At 37.7% G+C, this 21914-nt stretch overlaps 2 protein-coding genes across 2 annotated transcripts; both read left to right on the top strand.

The window, feature by feature from the left end:
- The first annotated feature begins 1212 nt into the window (after positions 1-1212).
- LOC107040873 (probable H/ACA ribonucleoprotein complex subunit 1) lies at positions 1213-4130 on the top strand. The gene is made up of 3 exons (XM_015261140.1): positions 1213-1291; positions 1946-2638; positions 3311-4130. Exons 1-3 carry the CDS (start codon positions 1277-1279, stop codon positions 3566-3568), a joined length of 966 nt encoding a protein of 321 aa, XP_015116626.1. The 5' UTR covers positions 1213-1276; the 3' UTR covers positions 3569-4130.
- A 13208-nt stretch (positions 4131-17338) lies between these two features.
- LOC107040866 (proline-rich extensin-like protein EPR1) lies at positions 17339-21362 on the top strand. The gene is made up of 3 exons (XM_015261132.2): positions 17339-17532; positions 18222-18683; positions 21109-21362. Exons 1-3 carry the CDS (start codon positions 17518-17520, stop codon positions 21196-21198), a joined length of 567 nt encoding a protein of 188 aa, XP_015116618.1. The 5' UTR covers positions 17339-17517; the 3' UTR covers positions 21199-21362.
- Positions 21363-21914: the final 552 nt, after the last annotated feature.

Here is a 21914-nt window from a genome sequence, read left to right as displayed (position 1 = left end):
AGTTTCCATGTCCCCAAGAAAAAAACTCATTTGAAATTACCCCGGAAAATATTAATTCAGACATATTTGAATACAACATCAAGTTTTTGACAGTTTTTGACGAATATCTCGGAATCTAACAGAGATGGAAAAATTTTTGTTCCGACCTTTATTGTAGAGCCAATTAAGTATGATAAAAAAGGCCATGAGAGAAATTTTGATATCTCTCTTAGATTCCGAGATATTCATCAAAACCTGACCAAAAGTCAAAATCGACTTGACCCGGTCGGTTTACCGCTTCGATACTGAATTCATCTTTATTCAATGTTACATCTATTATTTTCTTGAAGTCGACAATTTTTGAACATCATGCATAATTTAAAAACACCTTTTCGTCAAAATAGGATTCAACTCTTCAAATAGAACCCCTACAACAAGACAGAATTAAAATCCAGATCCAGTTTTTCCTTTAAGTCAACCATTTTCAATCTTTTTCATAGTGTTCCTTCTAAGACAAAAAAAGAGAAATTCAATTAGCATTTTCTGAAATTAAAATTCCAAGCAAGATCCTAAGTGGAAAAAATTCGCAAGGAAAATTAATTTCAAAGGGAAGAATTCGCCGAGGAAGGATTGATAAGAAAAAGTTTCCAAGGGAAAAATTCGCCGAGAAAAAATTTCCAGAAATTATTCAATGGGGAAAAAAAACTCCGGTCACCAAAGAAATAACTCCGACGAATGCAGTTCCTCAACCATTTAAAATTCCCCTCACCCCCCAATCGCCGATTTAATACTCATCATAACTCGAATTATTTACCGAGCATAATTAAACTTCCGTACAGATTAATAGCCCCCATAATTCTCGTTAATTCCCCCTCGGGTTGAATAACGAATACCAACAATTTTCCACTGAAAAAGATTTCGCTCATGTCTCAATCATTAATTCCGAATAATTCGCCTCCAATGGCCACTCCTTCCTCTCCAATCCCCCTCAAAATATTTCATAGATTTCCGAGTCTTGCAAGTCCAATCTCCCGATATTCCCATCAACTTATGATCCCAAAGTGCTCAAACTGAGAGAGAAGAACCGTTGAAAAACGACAAAAAAGAAAAAAAACATTCTCCTCTCCATCACGGAATCCTCCCGCCTCTAGTGGTACCCTCTACAGTAGCTCACGCGTCGCTCGTCCGTATAAAAGCCGCTCACCAAACGGTGAACAAGCATCAGTCCTCAATCAAAGGAGCAACAGCAGCCAAGGCTCTCCTACAATACAGCTGCAATTTTAACATATAATCAGCCATGAGGGTATTCATGGTGAGTTCAAATCCAAAAAAAACATCTAGTGCCTTCACTTCCGCGTTAACAATAATGTATTTCCATTATCATCATCGTCATCATCATGCGATCGGTAACTTTCACCTTTCCCGGAATTTTAGTGACTCCATATATTAAAAATAGAAGAGAAAACTTGGTCAGAATTGAAGAAAAGAAGTTTTTTTTAATTGTTATTTGACATCGCTTCGAATCGATTGAGTACACGGAGAGAAATATTCAGTAAAAATTACGGAACTCACAATTCACCCACCGATTACGTAATCGACTCAGAAAATTTAAGTGTCGGTATCGTAATTTTTCACAGGAGATTCAGATAAAAATTACGGAACGTTCCGGAAAAATTCCGTGACAGTTCCGTAAAATTTCCTACAGCCACATTTGACTCCGGAATTACGGAAAAGATACGTAATTTTTATTGAATATTTCTCTCCGTGTATATTGCGATGACGATCACGACTTTAAAATGATTAGATCTCACTATTCTACCCGACCGGGATTTGAACTCGAAAAACCTTGCACACGTGAAGCAACGACCTTACCCACTGCGCCAGGCCATCGGGCAAGGAGAAGAAGTATTTTGGAGAAGAAGTATTTTGACATGATTAATTTTTCTGATTTTTTTTGCTCCTGAAGATTGTGGCACTCGCCACAGTGGCGGTGGCAAGGCCAGAGGCTGGATACTCTTATCAGCAGCCGAGCGGTAGCTACGGTGCACCAGGAGGCGGTAGTCTCGGGGGAGGTTCTCTCGGAGGACTCGGTGGTGGTCACGGTGGACTCGGCGGTGGATCCCTCGGCTCCCTCGGTGGTGGATCTTTCCAAGGATTGGGAAGTAGCAACGTAGGATCAATTTCAGGATTCGGTGGTGGATCTAGCGGTGGATTCGGTGGTGGATCCGGCGGCGGATTTGGTGGCGGATCCGGCGGCGGATTCGGTGGCGGATCCAGCGGCGGATTCGGTGGTGGATTCGGTGGTGGATCCGGCAGCGGATTCGGCGGTGGATTTGGCGGAGGATCGGGTGGTGCCCTAATCCAGAAACACATCTATGTTCATGTGCCACCACCAGAGGCACCTGAGGAGAGACCAATCAGACCAATTGGCCCAGTTGGACAGCCACAGAAACACTACAAGATTATCTTCATCAAGGCGCCAACTGCACCAACCCCAACTGCCCCAGTTATCCCAGCCTTCCCACAGCAAGACGAGCAGAAGACGCTTATCTATGTTCTTGTTAAGAAGCCAGAGGAAGCGCCTGAGATCAGTCTCCCAACAATTGCCCCAACTCAGCCATCCAAACCAGAGGTTTACTTCATCAAGTACAAGACTCAGGTGAGAAAATTCAATCATTAGGGTGCCATTTTTATTTGATTTATCGAGACTTCATAACATGTGAAGATATGTATGACCATAATATGGTCAAAGGGTCCATTAGTAATAACGTGGACGGTTGAATGGAGGATTCGAGTGTGAAAAAATTCAATAGAAAAATTCTATGAGATTTTTCATATTTGAAAAAAGTCAATAGATTTCGATTTTTTATGGGAATATTCTCCTGGAATTTTTTCTATAAGAACACTTGGGCATGAATTTTCTAATTTTTTTTCACTCGGATCCTGTAATGCAAAACAAAAAGAATGGCGGAAGAAAATTGGAAAATCCGTGACTAATAATTTTAATGGAAAAAATCTCAAGACAACAATTCAAGCAGAAAAATCGAAATCTATTGACTTTTTCGTATCAAATATCCAGTTGACTCTGCGCGAAAAACAAACAGAATTTTAACGAGAATTTTAATAGAATTTTCCAGTGATTTGCAAAGGTTTTCTATTGAATTTTTTCGTACATGGACTTCGTCATCTTTGAAATTTCCGGGATCATCAGCCTCTCAAAGTTTTTAAAATTGCATATTCAGCTTCTGAACGATTGGGAAATTGATTATTTTGGGATTATTTGTCCTGCACAACAGTTCTTCATCGAAAAAAATATTTTTCTCGTTTACAGAAGGAAGGTGGTGGTGCCATTGGTGGTGGTTCCCTCGGCGGCGGCGGCTCCCTTGGTGGTGGCTCCCTCGGCGGTGGCTCCCTCGGTGGCGGCTCCCTCGGCGGTGGCTCCCTCGGTGGTGGTTCCCTCGGTGGACTTGGCAGTGGCTCATCAGGCTCCGGTATAATCGCCGACGGTGGACACGGTAGCACCGGGCCCAGTGGACCATCAGGACCCAGCTCTAACTACGGACCTCCCGGACAATCCGGCCCCTACTAGTCAATTTAATCCACGACAACACAATTACCCAAACAAATGCAGACAACGATGACAATGACAATCCGAGATCAATCTCCAATTATCGTTGTTCATCATTCTCCTCCAATTCTTGTCGTCCTCAATGTCTCTCTGCGTGATTACGAGTAGAATTTATCATCAATTAGTCTAATTGAAACGTTCGACGCACGTGCACTGCGCGTATTTTTTCGTGTGAAAAGATGGCGCGCGTTGTTTCCACGTCCGACAAACAACATCGCGAATTAATGGTAACACACTGTCGATCATAATCATTGAATGCCCAGATGTACGATCGACCCTGTGATACTGTCCTCATACCATTGCTCTTCATCCCTCCTCATCGAATTTATTATAATTATCATCGTACGACTGTAATATACCTGAAGATCCTCAAGATGATGATTTGTTTTGTATTGTAATTGAATGAAAGTATGAAAATAACGACGAATACGACTATGGCGAAGAAAAGTCGAAGGATAGTGAAAGAATGAAAAGAAAAAAAAATGTTTATACGATTATTTTTTGCAAGAAAAACGGTGGCGAAATAAAGCTTCTTTTTTATTATTTTTTTTTACATAAAAAAATATTTGTTTCATTTTATTTTCCCACGCACGATGTGGCCAGCTTTACCCAATTTCACATTTTACAAGAGTCACAGGTATGGTAAATTAGCCGTCGAATGAGGAGAAAAGAGAATGAATGTTGGAGTAACTTTCACCTCTTGATTTCGATTTTTTTTCTTCTCTACATTCGAGAAAATCTCCCAAGAGAGACGAGAAGAAGCAGCAGGTGTCGCGACCTTTGATCCTCATTCAGCTTTCACCGTCGAGCCGGAATCTTCGGACACTCACCTGCTTGTATCGCATCTCCACTCTTCTCTCGGGTTATGCAGAGCTCAGCACTATTTTATGAATATCACATAGAAATAATATTTCAAATGGTTCAGTACGATGAAATACTATTTGACGTAATTATTTGAAGGAGTGTAATATAAAAGTATAACTGCAACAGTAACCATGTACAGAAACTAAATGTAAACAGGATATTAATTATGCAAAATTCGAACAATTTCTGAAACTGCAATAGTCCAACGACAGTGTAAATAATTTAATTAAAAATTGTGCACTTTAAATAACAATAAAAAAAATACTATTTTAAATATATATTTCAAGTTGACTATTTACTTATGTCTTTTTGAAATTGAAATAAAATAGTAACGTGATATTTCATTTCAACGAAACAAAAATGAAATAGTATTTACTGTTTTATTTCATCATTTCATGATTTGGTTTCAGATGAAATTTTTTTAATATTTTAATTATTTCAAATAGTATTTTGCCCAGCTCTGGATTTGTGGAATGACTTCAGTTGGGGTATTATTCGGCACGCGGCGGAATTGATGGTAAGAGAGAGAAAAATTGAACTGCATCAGCAAGTTTTCAGAATGGGACAGGTGTTGCATCAGGTATGCGATGAGATGACTAATTGTGGTGCTTGAATGATTTTATTGATGAATAATTACATGATAATGAATGGAGAGTAGCACTTTCTCATTTTTAATTTCATGCTCGGAAATTCTTTATGCCTATGTACATGCATTTTACGGCATCGACAGAGGCATCAAGTGATAAAAACTACATTCCTCAATCCAAAACTATCGGGAGACTATCTTTTTCGGCATCTTCAGACCTCTTCATATGCACTTCACCATCTCTTCAGCATCTTCAAGTAATCTAAACTTCATCGTAGTCATTATATTTTCATAAATAACTTCACGTTTCGCAATGTCGTCAGCAGAAATCCGCATAAAAAAATTTACTGAATTCCTCGAGCTGTACGTGAATGGAAAAGTGAAATTTTGAGACGTAAAAATGGAAAAATGATTTGTGAACAATTACTCATTTTACTGCGTTATTCATCCGCTGTCATGTGCTTTCCAATGTATTAAATAACGTGTCACTTTCTTCGATTCCAAGTTTCTCAGTCAGCACGTGTACGGGGAACACAGATGCATCGGGCTTGGTATTCCACCGGAAATGAACGTTTTTATACGGCTATTTACGCTATCGTCAAAACATCTTCAGACATCGTTGAGTTTTCACCTTTAACGGGGTTCGAAGAACCGGTTCCATGCAAAACATGGGGATTGACGAATAGAGTGCGATGAATTAAAAAAAAATTGAGTTCAGTCGGGTGCATCGAGGGGCTGACGTAAAGTTTTTCTGATTTATTGAGAGGGGAGACTAGGTTGAATGGAAGCCCATAGAATGTTGCAATTCAAACTAAATTGCATTTTTACTCAGGACTAGGAAAACGGCGCGCGCCAAGTCATCATCACAGATTCCTAATATTCATTCATTGTTCATATTGTTTTTAAGAGTGATTAATTTTTGGAAATAATGAAAGTTGTAATAGCATGTGGAGAAGTAATTGAAAGGTTATATGGTATTGTTTTTATATTTTATTACAGTTCAGAGGATTGTATCAAGGATTTTGATTTTTCAATTTTTTTTCATATTAAAAAAAATACATATAGATTAATCCGTGTATTTTTTTTCAATATTAGAAAAGGGGACGCGCTTCGCGCGCATAATTGTCTAGTAATTTATACATATTATTTATTCATATTATGTATTCATGTATTCATTGAAAAGGAGTTAATGTCCGCTTTTATATGTTTCGATTTGAGAAAAAATTTGAAAAGTGATCTTTAAATATTCACATTTTTTTATTTTATTTTTGTCTTTTAAAACATTGGTCTTCTATTTTTTTTGCATGTGCATCTAAATTTACTGTTCATAACAATTCCATAAGCATTTTTGTTATATCCAAATGTTCAATTTTTTTGAAATTTGAATATTCGAATTTTTCCACTATATTTTTCCTGTTCATCGTTCCTGCATAGCTTAACTATCATATACATATGTATAATAAAATAAATATGAAAAAAAGAATATGTTGATCTGTTGAAAAAAAAATTGATATATATATTCATTCATTTATTTATTTATTTATTTATTTATTTATTTATTTTGTTACTTATCAACTTATCCATAAGCTAAGATGACCCTGAAATATTCCCAAATCTAGCATATGCTTGGCGAAGTAGATTGCTGACAAAGAACGTTATATTTTTAAAAAAAGGGAAAATTACTCAGGATAACTGCACGAAAAATTTCATCTCTAATGGAATACTATCTCGAATGTCTTCACCTGCGTCTCGTCTAATTCCATTGTATCGCATCCCCACAGTTCAATACCAGCTGTTGAGTATCTCCTGAGAAACTCCAGAACTATATTGCACCAGTTGTCCGTGAAATTGTCAGCTAAGATGATATCTCTACAAAAGATGTTACGATTGTTCGATTTTCCCTCGTTTCTCTCTCTCCTCTTCAACTCCAATTTCACCGATTCTCTCGATTATCTCATTTCCTCAATTTTCTATTCCCACACATCACGTGTGACTAAAACGTAAATTTTACCGTGGATTCACGGTTAGCTGAGGTACTTGGTTGCCCTCTACCTTTGTAGCTCTAGTTTATCTTATTTTCAAGCTATTGTGCTTATGCTACTTTACATGAATGTCTGTCTTAAGTATACTCTTGTTATTTCTGCTATATGGCTTCAGCCATAGTTTTTGCACAACATAATGTGCAGTTAATAAATCAATGAATCAATCAATCAATCGATCACATCTTGTCTGACATCTCTGCTATGAACTCTGGTTTTCAACTCTGGCAGGTCGGATTCCAATTATTATTATGAAAAGGAAATGAAAAAAAAGTCAGAAAGGGATAATCGACTAGAAACAGGATTTTTTCTTCTTTTATGGCGGCAGGACTTTCGAATCACTTTCTTTCTTCAAGTATTAGAGGGCTTTCAATATTTCGGCGAGAACAAATTCAAAAAATGCAATAAAAGTGGGCAGGAACAACTAAAAAAATTAATTTTTCAATGCCTCCGGAAAGTTTGAAAATCGATATATTTTTTCGAATAGTGAAAGAATTCCCATGAATTCGGTTTCTACCCTTGTCTTTTGATGAAATGAATAGAATAAATGACGAAAACTGAGAATTGGAGACTAGAAACATTATCGGATAATTATTATGTATAAAATTAATCACCAATTAAATAACCAAATTCCGAATTATTTTATCAATCCTTAAATAATATTGAGTTCGGAGGATTGACGATTATTTGGTGAATCGAAAATCACTTTTACGAAATTTAGAAATATTTGCGCGAAATATTAGTCAGTTTGCAATCCCTTATTTTAATGATTTAATTCATAGTCAATTGGAAATTACAATTATCAATTATTGTATCATTTCCAAATTTCAACCCAAATATTACTAAAATTAATGGTTGATGCCAATCCCTAATTGAAGTTCGATTATATATATCTAAAAACGAATAATTGGTGCAAAAAAATTAATTGCTTATTGTTCGTCTGCCCGTAAATGCTTCAAATGTTTAAAATAGTCCACGGCCTCCAATTTGTAAGCAAATTTTTTGAAAAAATGTATACAATAACAATCACGAGCTAGTTTTTTGAAATTCGACTCCTAGACAGCTAATTTCGTTGTTTGAATGTAAAAAATTATACCGTTCATGTAAAATAGCCAGAAAAATGTTTTGAAAAAAATGTTGAGGATCATTTTTCTGGTTATTTAACATGAATGGTGCAGTTTTTCAAATAAAAAAAAACGAAATTAGCTGTGCAGGAATCGAATTTAAAAAAACTAACTCGCAATTGTTATTGTCCACTGTTGTCAAAAATTTTGAAAAAAAAACTTCTGTAAAACTCATAGTAGTCTCCCCTTAATGAACCCGCTGCTTAAGATCCAATGATTTCCCATTTGAACCTTAATGATCCCACATTTCTCAATGTCCATTACTGTCCCCTCATCACTATTCAAAATCAGTGCACATTTACGCCAATCCGATAATTACTTTCGATCCCAATCGCACTGAATAAGGAACTTTTACCGAGACTCATTTGCGACTGAGGATTCTATTTAAGGCCCATGGTAATGACGATGATCAGTCAGTAACTGAAAAGTGTCCAAGTGTGTTCTACCTCAAGGTAAAAATCATGATTTCACCAATAACCACCAATTCATTGCTCCTGATTCTGTGCTGGATGGTATTGATAACCTTGGCGACTCCGGTGAAGCGTCGGACGCGGAGCATCTCATTTATCTCGTGGCTGTGCGGGTGCAACGAACCTGAAGAGAACCCATCAGTTCCCGAGCCTAGCGATGAATTCGTGATAAATCCGGAGAATAAGCAAATCTACAGGGTTCATCGGTTCCAGGGAACTGTCCACTTCGAGCCGATGAAGCTAGTATCTTCTCAAGAATTTTACAACTTCGCTCAAGGTCGAACGGGATGGGTCAGATGGCCTGAAGATCGGGTCGCCACTTTAACAGAGAGTGAAGAGATACAAGAATTCGGTCAAGGTCATCCGGAGCAACTTCAAGGAGAGTCTGAAACGACTTATCGACGAAGTTCGAATGTTGACGCGAGTGAAGTTGAATTTCCGGGGCGAAGAGTGTTTTTGAATATTGGAACCGGCGAAGTTTACAAGGAACTCCATCCGCAAACTTCACTCAATGTGAGTCACAGAACGGGAAAATTGAGTTCCAAGCTTGGAACGAGTGAAGTTGAAGTAGGCGAAGAGTCGCAAGTTGGAACGAGTGAAGTTTCTGGCGGTCCAAATGAAGTTCATGATGAAAAGACTTCAAGCAATGCTGGGGCTGACGGCCATTCGGGGGTTCTGGAATCCGTTGACACGAGTGAAGTTAAAGTTCCAGGGCGAAAAGTGTTTTTGAATATCGGAACTGGTGAAGTTTACGAGCAACTCCGTCCGCAAACTTTGCGAAACGTGAGCGATGGAACGGAAAAATTGAGTTCAAAGCTTGAAACGAGTGATGTTGAAGTGGATGAACAGTCACAAGTTGGAACGACTGAAGTTTCTGGCGGTCCAAATGAATTTTATGATGAACAGTTTTCGAGCAATGGTGGGTCCGGTGGCCATCGGGGGGTTCTGGAATCAGTTGATGCGAGTGAAGTTGAAGTTCCGGAACCAGAAGATTTTTCTGATAGTGAAACTGGACAAGTTTACGAATATCTCCGTCCGCAAACTTCACGGAATGTGAGTGATGGAACAGAACAATTGAAAAGAAGAGTTGGAACGAGTGAAGTTGCAATCTCATGGAATCCAAGCATTGAAGAACGCACGTCAACTTCAGATATTGCACCAAGTGAACACGGTCAATCCCGTGGAGATCAACGCGAGGATCCGGGCGTTGACATGAGTGTCGTGGACGACCTTTCAGGATTCACGTTCCTCCTACCGGAACCTAACGAAAAGGAAGAACAAGAACCTGAAAGAACTCATCCTGAAGGTCATCCAGATTCTTCTCCAAGTGCCTTGGAGAACTTCATAGAAGCGATAGGACTCGGCATCAAGAAAACGTTTGAAGCTCCAGATGAAGTTGTAACTAGTACATTAGGAACTTCAACGGAAGATAAAGTTCCGCCCGAATTGATGTTTTCAAGCACTTACCGCCCGCCGGCTAGCGTAGAGTCTCGGTCGTCTGGGCAGGTGCCTGCCGGTATTTTAACGACGAATCAACAGCTTTTATCCAAAGCCGGTAAGACACGGATGACCTCCAAGGGCAACTTGAAGTTTCCGAAAATACGAGTAAACTTAAAAATCGGCCATATAATCCTCTGAAGGATGTCGGGAGTTATCTAAAAACTTTGAAAATTGCGCCGAGTGAAAGATCGAATCAGACTGCAGCTAATACATTCAGTTACTCGCTATTACGAGAAAGGTCTTCCGCGTTAAAATAAATGGAGAATCATCGCTGGATTGGGTTTCGTCAATTTTCCTGGCTTTTTTTTTTTGCAAGACACTTATGGTCTACTTTCACCTGGAATTTGATGCAGGATGTGATCGGTATGATCGATAAGTGATTGCGGTTATTATGGGGGTATTAAAGTTTTTTGAGATCAGGGGGGAGTTTCAAGGGTTATTGAGCCGTTGAATTGGGGGGGGGGGGATTTGTGAGAGAAAGTCGGAGGGTAATTGGGCGACGAATTTTGTGATAATGTCAGGGTCGATCTGCAATTTTTTTTTTATGAAAGGTTCTTCAATTACATGTCAAAATGACACACGTAAATGTTAACTCAAACAAATTCAACAATCTTTGAAATCAATAAATATTTACTTTTGGCATGAGAATTCATTTAATGAAAAATAAAAAAAATATGAACAAGAATGCAGCGAATTGCATCAATAAATGAGAATATATAAATCAGTAAATCGGAAAATTCAGTCAATTGATAGCAAATTGCATTGTTAAAAATTCACCAAATCCTGGAAAGTTTTATCGTGTTTAATTCCCGCTGAAATTTCAGGAAATATTGTCATTGAAAAATCAAATATTCCATTGATTTTGTGTTGGAATGATCTGAAAATCAATAAAATACTTGATTTTTCAGTTAAATTATTCCGTAAGAATTCAGGAAAATCAGGAAAATTCAGGGAAAAATTGAAAGTTCATGTCATTTTGTTTCTGAATATTCATGTTCCATTGAAAATTCAATCAAGTTGTGAAATTTCCATCTCACTCCCACTGAAAGCTCATGAATTTCCTTGAATTCAATCTAAAACTCGGAATTTCATACCCATTGCCAGTAAAGTCTCTCGCGGCATCACGCAAACGATTTTTGCAGTGGGAGATTTCAGAGTCGAAAAAATTGAGGAAATACCTTGATTTTTTTCGAGCAGTTTTTGCGATTTTTTTTATACGAGAGTGAGAAGAAAAGCTACACCATTGAAAAAAAATTCACCCGACAAATAATACAAATTTTCACTACCTATAGACAAGTGAATACAAAATACTGATGTAGACAACACGCGTGTCCCGGAAGTGGCTGTTGTGCGAGTGAAAGTCCCTCGATTTGCCAACCGACGCGCGGAAGACTCCCTCGAAGAATACCAATTAGCAAAAACCGTAGCAATTCACTCTGTTACTCTGGTTTGTATCCTGTGGAATTATCATTTCACCTTCAAATTATCATTCGGTTAATTTAGCCACGAGAAAGATAATTATTTAACGTTTTAAACGACTCCATTTTGCAGATAATCATGAACTATTATTTAATGAATAAATTATTCTGCACGGGTAATGAGAATTATCCAATATTTTGTAACATTTCACCTGAAAAAAACATAAATAGAGAAATGAGACTTGAATACGAATTAGGATAGCTATTATGTTCTAGAATGTACGAGTTTCGTGCCACATAATGACTCAATTTAAACAGTTAAGATGTAATAATTGCTCGCGCGCCCTGAAAGCGTTAATAATGTGACACATTCATTTTGTCATCTCAAGTTTTCACACGAAATCATTGTAATTAAATGTGTGAAAAAAATTATTTTACTGCCATTTGTCCATTTGAAATGTTTTTCACTCCTGTCATTATTTTCAACAAGAAAAATGATATTGTTGACTTTTCAGTTTTTATTCAATCGTTTCGGTCTTTTTTTCATAATCAAAAAAGTGAGAAACAGAATTTTTTTATTATTTATCGTGTGGAAAACAAAGTAGAATTAGTGTATTGTTCCTATCTTCCTGATTATTCTCACTTCATTAAGCGATGATTACGAAGGATAATTAAATAACTTTCATGGAAATTGTAGGAAATATCTCATGGATATGACATAAACAATGAGAGATTGAATCTAGTCATAAGATTTGTATTGAGGAAGTGATGATGATTCTTCAGTTGTATGAAGATTCATTACATTTTTAGTATTATACTAGCAGCTTAAAAATGATAATTATCTTATAATAGTGCCTCAACAATCGACCTGATGTAATGATTAATAAAAAGTAAAAATGAATGGATGATTATTTTCGCGCTACTCTCGTCCATTGTACCCTGAAAATTGCATAAAAAATCTATATAAAATATGAAAAAACTCCAGTATTTGCAAATCCTCTCGTAAAGAGAAAAAAAATCAAATCCCCCGACGTTAATTAGCCCAGTACTTGGCGTTAACGTTTCTATCAAAGGTAAAAATCTCATCGCACAGTTGCACCTGAATCCCTCCATTGTTGATGAATATATAACCCAAGTTAATACCGCGATGCAATAAATTTTCCAACTGTCCAGTTTATTTTCGCCTGCCACTCACGAGTCAATCCACTGCAAGAGGGTATCCTGTTTCTACTTCTTCCCCTGATCATTCCTCTTTTCAACATGGCTGACACCAGAAAGAAGAGAAAAAAAAGTTAACAAATTGAACGTCAAAGGGAATCGAGAGGAAAAAATTCCCAACTTCCAGGAAGTGAGAAACCATTTTAGACAGATGTGTTCAATCCTCTCCTTCACTTGAATGCACAATTTACATGGCTTCTTAATCACCTTTGAGTTGAGTGAAGCACTCTTCCCCTTTTATTGGCTAGGAAAAAAATGACTGCCTTTTATGAAGACTTTTTTTTCTTTGATGACTCCAACGATGTAATTGTTCGAACGTTTGGCAATATCTCGGAATGGGATGCACAACAATTGGATCTTCTTTCAAACTTGACAATAATAATATTTTTATTTTGGTGGACGATAAAAGTCGCTTCAAGGCTGATTTTTTCATGTATTCAATAGTGTTTTAATGACTGTTTCATTGCTTTGAAGCGTCAAACCATTAATTATTTTCTTTTAACATTAATAACAGATATAATCAAAACGATCAGAAGAAGAAATCTTCATCCGTCGCACGGTTAGCGCAGCGCCACTGGCTTAAACCGAGCGCGCTGTTGCCACCTTGGCGCTTACCACTACGCGTGCATTTCAAGTGCAGCAGTGAATGTAGCAACACTGTCGCTCGAGGGCTAGACAGAGACCCACACGCACCGGGCGGCGCGGCGCCGCTTTTCTGTCCGCCCGATGTTTCTGCTCTTTTTTTAGCTAAACAAATTTCCCGAGAAAAAAACGGACAACGCCAACACTTAATAAAAGCAGGACTAGGAGCTCTATTTTTTGCAGAATTTTTTAGCGTTGAGATACACGCTAAAATATAAAAAATCGAAAACGGGCGGCACCGCGCTCCTTAAGCGAGTGATCGAGGGTTAAACTAGGGGGCTTCGCCCCGTGCTCGCTCCGCTCGTCAATCCGGAGGGGGGCTCCCCTCATGGCGAATTTTTTTATGCTAACATTGACGTTTGTCATTTTGACAGTTAATCCGCCCTTCAATATATGGGTATTCCCCCCTACATTGGTACCCCCTATCGATGGGTATCCCTTATATAACGGCACTCTTTATCATATGTATATGAGGGTATATTATATATAAGCGCCTCCCTCCCCCTCCCGATATATACGACCATACGAACCCTTAGATTATTTATGCCTCATTATACCGTTTTAATTCCGTTACAAAATTGTATTATGTATCAGAAATATGAGAAATATGTGATAATTAGTCGCGTACATTTTTACTCGACTAATTGAACAATTAAAAAAAAGAAAAAAAAATCATCAATTTTTCAAACATAAAAATCGGCTTTCGCCTAATGCGAGAATTAACTATAATTACCTCCTCCCCCACAAGTCTCCCTATTACAATTACTCCTCGTAATTGAATAATTTTACGAACAAATTCACATTAACGTAGTCATATTTTTTCATAATTATATAAATTATCCAAGAAGGAAGCAGTGACTATTTACCTTCACTTTCTGGTGTGTCTAGAATCATGAAAACGTTTTACAACATATTCCACATGCTCCATATATCGCATCCCCTCCCTCAATTGGTGATGATTCAACATGGCGTCGACAGTTTATCACGAAAAAATTTCCAAAAAAAAGAAAGTCCGATAATCTGTTATTACTATCAATAAAAAACCAAATTCAGCGGATAAAAAAATGCGGAGAAATATTTCTTCTCCCTCCCCCCCCCCCCTCTGCCACCCCTCCTGCACCGTGTAACGCATGCTCTTCTTGGTCATAAAAGTCGCTACATGTGCCTTCCTTTCGAAATTCCACGGTGAGTTATACACTAATTGCCCCCAAAAGATTTCACTCGAGAGTCGAAAACAGTTCACAGTAAATGTGAATGTTTTTTTTGTATCAATATTCTTCTCACTTTTTGCAACATTTTTTTCAACTTTTTAATAGAAAGTTAATGGTTCTTTTTATTGCGATTGTTTTTTCTCATTTCGGGAATTTCAGGAATTTTTTTTTCGGCGAGTTACAAAACATAGAAAGGTGTATTGGAAGTTGTGAACGAGTGTTCGAGGACATGTGACCAAATGTGGGGAGTCTCAAGGTGAAGAAGTTAATGATGAGGGTAGTGCAAGACGTATTTTATTTCAATGGAATGATTAAATGAGAGTGCTTATAATGGGTTCTTATTCCAAATTCCATAATTTTACTGTGCTTTTTTCTCTGTAGAGAATATCCAATGGAAACTATTTAGTTTTTTTATTTTTTCTATTTCAGTGGTTTTATCGAAGTAATTCTCGATTTGAAACACCTCCTCTAGCCTGCCTCCCCTCCTTTCTTTTTCCTCTCATCCAATGGAAACTATTTTCTCTCTATATAATAAAAAAAATAGGAAGAGTTAAAAATTCAGGAAACCCCTGATTTTGACCCTTATCTGTGACATTGATGATGCCATTGAGAATAAATTCAATCTCTATTTCTCTAAAATATTCATATTTCTATAGATTCATATGAAGGTCAAATTTCTAAAAAGACAGTAATGATAGTATACGTCATACTGTTCTACGTAAATAAATGGAAAAATGAATGGTCGAGTCTAACGACAAAAGGCACCAACCGCCTTTTGTAAATAATAAATATCTCAATTTTTCAAAGGAGGTCAATCATTCTATCAATTGTTTTTCTATAAAATACTCACACCTAAACATACCTTAGAAGATTGGGGGGGGGGGAGCGAGCGAAGTGAGCGGGAGGGGGGCGGAGCCCCCTAGTATAGAACAAAATCAGTAGAATTTCATCTTTTTATGCAATTTTGTCTATTCAGACATTTTCTATACGAATTCCTCAACGTGAATTTTTCAAACTTTTTCCGCTCTATTTTTCTTCTCTGTTCTTTAAAAAAAAAAAAAAACAAGTGGAAAATTCTCTTGTATTTCATATAGTGTATTTTTGCTAATAAATTAGCAATGTGCTTCCGAATGGTTACTTTCCAAATCATTTCCTTTTATCGTGTATAATTCAGTAGTGAAGCGGTAAACCGAGTTAAGTCGATTTTGACTTTTGATCAGTTTTTGATGAATATCTCAGAACCTAAGAGAGATAGCAAAATTTTTCTCATGACCTTTTTTGTAGAACCAATTAAGAGCTATAGAAAGGTCATGACAAAAATTTTTCTATCTCTTTTAGATTCCGAGATATTCGTCAAAAACTGGCCAATAGTCAAAATCAACTTGACCCGGTTTACCGCTTCGCTACTGAATTCATTATTTCATTTTATTAAATTAAATACGATTTCTTTTTAAACAATTAGGCCAGACTTTCAACTTAGTTGAATGTTATCATCATCATTATTCTTATCATCCCTTTCTTGAATAAAACCGATTGTTTTTTTACAGTTCTATCTCTCCCCTCAGCCTTTCCATAAAATGATGATAGAAACATTTTATTTATACATATTTGAATGAATTTGAAACATCACATTTGAAGAAACCATCCGAAAGCTTACTTTCAGCGAAATTCATGAAAAATTCGAAATTTTCAACAATCATCAAAAAAATCAAATCAACCAATATTGTTATCGTCATCATCTAACTTTGATTTAACGGCATTAAAACAAACATTTTAAGCTATGATTGAATTCATTTGAAGCACGATTTTCAAAAATATCCCCGGAATTCTGATTTTCAAAAAAAAAAAATTTTTGCAAATTTTCAAATAAATCAAAATAACGATCATTGCTATCATCTTCATCTTCGAAATCGGTTAAAAGGACATCCAAACTATTTTTTTCAGTTATCGTGGGACAACCGATTTTCGAAAAAAATCGAAAATTAAAAAAGCTAATCTATGAATTAAATTTTGATTAATGGCAATCGATAGGACTCAACAATATCTACATTAAAAAAAAAAGATTCAATTCCATCCATTCATCAGCGAACAATTGAAGAAAAACTTTGTTACATACGTGCACATACACATGCGTACGGACGAGGTTTAAAAATTTCATACATGAAAATCCAAAACTTAAATTTGAACGATTACAGAGCTTCCATTCGGAATCAAAAAACTTGAAAAACTAGGTCAAGGAATTTCTATAGAAAATATTTCAATAGAAAACGCTGCACAAAGAAATCAAATTCCCCGGGTTAATTCCATAATTCCAGACCCCCCCTAGAATTACAAAATTCCCCTACTCTTTACATAACAAAATAATCCATTACGTTATGTAGACCACTTTGGATTTCTTTCACCAAAAATTAAGACCACCATAATTTTCCAAGCAGCGTACACCACTCGGGAATTGCACCAGCTCCACTACCAACGGTCGTCCCACCGTACACATAGAGCACTTATCCATGTACATACGTACGTGATTTATATACTTGAATAGGTGGGGAAGAAGCCTTTAAAAAAATCACCGAAGAAAGAGACGAGTACCCGTCGGGGAAATGAAGGGAAGGTGCACTCCATATACCATCACGTACACAATTTAACCACGAGGTCTATTCGGGGGCCTTCTCACACTCTGGGTGGTATAAAAGTTGCCAGAACAACCGCAATACGGGCATAACCGTCGTGATCGCCTGACAGTGAAAATCCAAAGTGCAACAGTTTAATAAATAACTCCAACTTATTTGTGACATTTTTCCATTGTGCCCAGTGGATACCCCAATTATACTCATCACAATGCGAGGGCTTGTTGTAAGTGTCCCCATCGAAAATGATTTTCCTCAATTTTTCCGAGTGATTTGTCAATTTCTCGAGTGCAAAAATCGCGATCCTTTTTTTTTCACTGAGAAATCTCGTTCATCCCGATGCCATTGTGCACACAGAGGGCTTGATATCTCTCAATCCAGTGTATGCTTTCTAGCGGAAGTAATTAGTGCAGCACCGAGAGACGAGAGAGACTGGTTTAATTATTATGCTAGGTGCACTGAGAAAAAAAAATGTGAGACAGTAATAATAGAGGTAGCGAAAGCGTTGAAATTGAATCGCACTCGTGTGTCATCTTCATTTATTCAGTGATGAGGAAAAATAATGGGAGAAGTCATTAGCAAACTATTTAACGGTGGTCGTAAAGAGTTTATGTTGCTTTCCATGATTTACACGCCGTTTTAAAGTATTGAGTGCGTAATTGAGAGGTTTACGATGGGTAAATTGGGTAGAATTAAATCTTGAGTTGATTTTGAGAATGAGCTTTTGTTGGGAGACGTGTGAGGACAGGTTGAAGGGACATGATGTTGATCCCCTCAGCATCTTCGTGCATTGATACATTTTTTCTTTTGGTCTTCAGCACCTTCGGGTGATTAAAGTTGAGAGTAGTTCCCCGAAAATAATTATTCCCGATATCTTCCATCTCTTCATATTTTTCCTCCTATTTTCTTCTTCAGTTGATGCTCGTGGTATCAACAGTGGCCTGCGCCTGGGCGAAACCCGCCCCAGAGCCCCCAGTGGACTCCTACTTCCCTCCGTCCTCCGGAGGTGGTGGTGGCGGTGGTGGCTATCCGTCAGGCCCAGTGGACACCTACGGACCTCCCCAGCGGCCCTCAGTCATTCACAAACACGTCTACGTTCACGTACCACCACCCGAGGCACCAGAGTACAAACCACCAAAGTATCTCCCACCACCAGCTGCCCCCCAGAAGCACTACAAAATTGTCTTCATCAAGGCGCCAACTCCACCTACTCCAACTGCACCTGTTCTACCGCCTCTGCCACCCCAGGATGAGCAGAAAACGCTCATTTATGTTCTTGTGAAGAAACCCGAAGAGGCACCAGAGGTCACTCTGCCGACGCAGGCGCCGACGCAACCGAGCAAACCGGAAGTTTACTTCATTCGATACAAAACTCAGGTAAGGGAAAACAAATTATTAGCAACCGATGTTGGCAGCCGAGTCGATTACACTGAGAAAAAATTTTTCTAATATCTGAAACATATTTTCCTGAGACAAGTAAATTTTCTTCAATTGCTTAATTCTCGCAGACATCTCAACTCACATGACCCGAGAAAGGCCTCATGCTTTAAAATATTCTTGTACTCAAGCATGATTTTGTCGCAAATGAACTTACTTAAGGATGTTCGACACCCTTTTAGCCAAAATTGACGTTGTTTTCATTTTTCTGGCAAATTATCGATGGGAGTGACGTGAAAAAATATAACGATTTTGTGGTTTGTCATTCTTTAATGGCTCACGAAGTTGCGTAGTGGTGCGATAATTTTCATGCGTTTTTTCTACATTTGTGATTCTTTTTAAAAGTTTAGAGAAAACGCAGGAAAATGTTCGCACCACCTTAAAATTTCGTCAGTCATTAAATAATGACAAAACGCAAAAACGTTATATTTTTTCACGTCAATTCCATCATAAGTTTGCCAGAAAAATTAAAAAAACGTGAATTTTGGCAGAAAGGGTGTAGAACATCCTTAAATCGCGTAGAAGAATCGTCAATCTTCTAGTCTTTATTGTTTTCATGATTTTTTCGTTATGCACTTCCAATATTGCAATATGTAAAATATTCATGAGGCAACGCGGAACGACAGTGATGAATGAAAATTTATTCGAGTTCCGTGAAGTTCACACATTCTGAGATTTAAGCCATTGAAAATCATTTACTTCTCTCAAGAAAATATGTTTCAGACATTAGAAATTTTTTTTCTCAAAGTAGACGCAAGTCTACTGTGCGAACGGTTGAGTTCGATCTCAAGGGGAACCGAATCCCACTCGGGGAATTTTTCAACCTTAGGCTCCCGCGAACGGGAGATTGGTAATAGAGGAACCGTCTGTACCGGCATAGGTTTCCTGTGGTTTCCTATGCTACTCCTATGTTCAATTGGGACCGTTATTTACCGATGGCGGCCCGGTGATCGCCATGATAACATGGACGACCGATGGCTTACCCATTCAAACTTGTTCAAACCCGTACATTGTAGTTGACAGTAGTAGTTCCTCTTCGACTCATTAATTACTGCATTGCTTTTTATTGTTGTACTCGAAGTCCCCATTTTGTCATTTTTTAGAGGAACTTGAGGATTTGTAAAGTAATTGAATGAAGCGCCAACGATAAATCATCGGACGGCCATTTTTCTTAGTGCAGACGATGCCCAACAGGCTTCGCAGCCGTTTAAGGCGTCTCCAATAGGCGTCTCCAATAGGCGTCTCCAAACATTTCTGATTCATGTGATTGCATTCGTCGGCTTCGTCTCGGTCTGAAACCCTCGCACTTATCAGAAAAGTTTTTTTCATCACGCTGTGACGAAAAGTGAACTTTTTGGCACGCTCCGCGTGCCTAAAAGTCAACTTTCCGCCACATTGTGATGAAAAATATTGTTCGTAACTCGTGAAAAAATGTTTTTTAGCTCGTGGGATTATATCACTCACCTTCGGCTCGTGATATGAACCTCCCACTCGCCAAAAAACACTTTTTTGCACTCGTTACGAAATATACTATTTCGGCGAAGTAACAAACATAATTTTTCATCACGCTGTGCGAAAAAGTAACTTTTTAGGCACGTTTCGTGCCTAAAACGTCCCTTTTCCACACATTGTGATGAAAAATATCGTTTGATACTCGTGGGAAAAGTGTTTTTTGGCTCGTGGAATTATATCACTCCCCTTCAGCTCATGCTATAAACCTCCCACGAGCCAAAAAACACTTTTCCGCACTCGTAACGAAATATAGGGGAGGATGGGGCAAAACGGCCCCCCTTCAATCGTCAATATTTTCCGATTCAATAATCCGATTGGGATGAGTTAGAGCTCGTTTTGAAGAATGAAAAATTATCTTCAAAATGAAGTTGAAACTGGGAATTTTCACAATGTCATTCACAAGTTATTGACAATTGAAGGGGGGCCGTTTTGCCCCACCCTCCCCTACTATATCTTCACAAAGTCCGTGAACGGCGTTTGACGAACACGAAGTGTCCGTAAAATGATATTTTACAGTCAGTGTGATGAAATGGTACATTAGTGTACAAGGGCACAAATTTCGTTTTCGACGAATGTGAAGTTGGCAGGCCCAGACGAAGACGTGGTCTCCACCCACATTCGTTGAAAGCGAAGTTCATGCCCGAGTGATCTATAATATTTTACGTTACACCATGCAGAAGTCGAGTTTATCGCGAGCTACTGTACGGCGTGACGTAAAAAAAATTAGGATTCAAGGAGAGGTGAAAAAAAAATGGTGAAAAAATGAGTGACTAATAGTCGAAATATCGGCGAAAACTACTTCGCAGTCCCCAAAAACCGAGAAATTAATGAAATTTTTCTCATAATTTTTCAGAAAGAACAAGGCGGAAGTTACGGACCACCATCTCCTCCTCAAGACAGCTATGGACCGCCGCAGAGTGGCGGTCCTGGTGGCCCCTACTAATCTCATCAACTTCTCGAAAAAAAAAAAAAAAGAAATTGCTGCAAATCTCGGTAACTAGTGCCACCAACCAAAAATATAATTTTTGACACATAACCGTACATAAGTTTCCACAAATGAATTTGTAAGGAGAATAAATATTTTTTTATAAAAAAAAACTGAGGAGAGAATCACATTTGTAAGAAAATTACTGAAAATACAATTTATTGATACTGGTTTTTTTTCTCATTTCGGTTAAAAATCAATGGAACACAATAGTACTCATATAGTCATGCCTGTTGGGGATTTCTCATTACAAAAAAAATCAAATCCTCAACAGTAATGACGGAAGCCATCGTGAAACCGAATAAATCAATGTAATTCACCGAGTTCAAAGCAATTAAAATCAATACAAATTTTCTTTTTATAAAAAAGAAGACACGAGAATACTATCAAAAGATATAAAAATATTATGGAATTTCTAAAAATGAATCATTGAATCAAGAGTATTCACAAGACATTTTTTTTAGATAATCATAGAGTACTGGAAAACCGTCACGTGAATTCTTCCCAAAAAACTATAATAATCTCGATTCCCTAGTTTCTCTTCTTGTTTAAATCACCACCATTTAATTCATATTCCTCCAGAAAAATGGTAAATTCCGGACGGTAAGACACCTGCGAAGAGAAAGTCCCTCCAAATTCACCATAAATCATCCTCCTCCCCCCCCCCCCCCCCC

The sequence above is a fragment of the Diachasma alloeum genome, unplaced genomic scaffold, assembly GCF_001412515.2.
Source record: "Diachasma alloeum isolate Michigan unplaced genomic scaffold, Dall2.0 Dall_scaffold_00349, whole genome shotgun sequence".
NCBI lineage: Eukaryota > Metazoa > Arthropoda > Insecta > Hymenoptera > Braconidae > Diachasma > Diachasma alloeum.
This window is presented reverse-complemented; position numbering and strand designations above follow the sequence as displayed.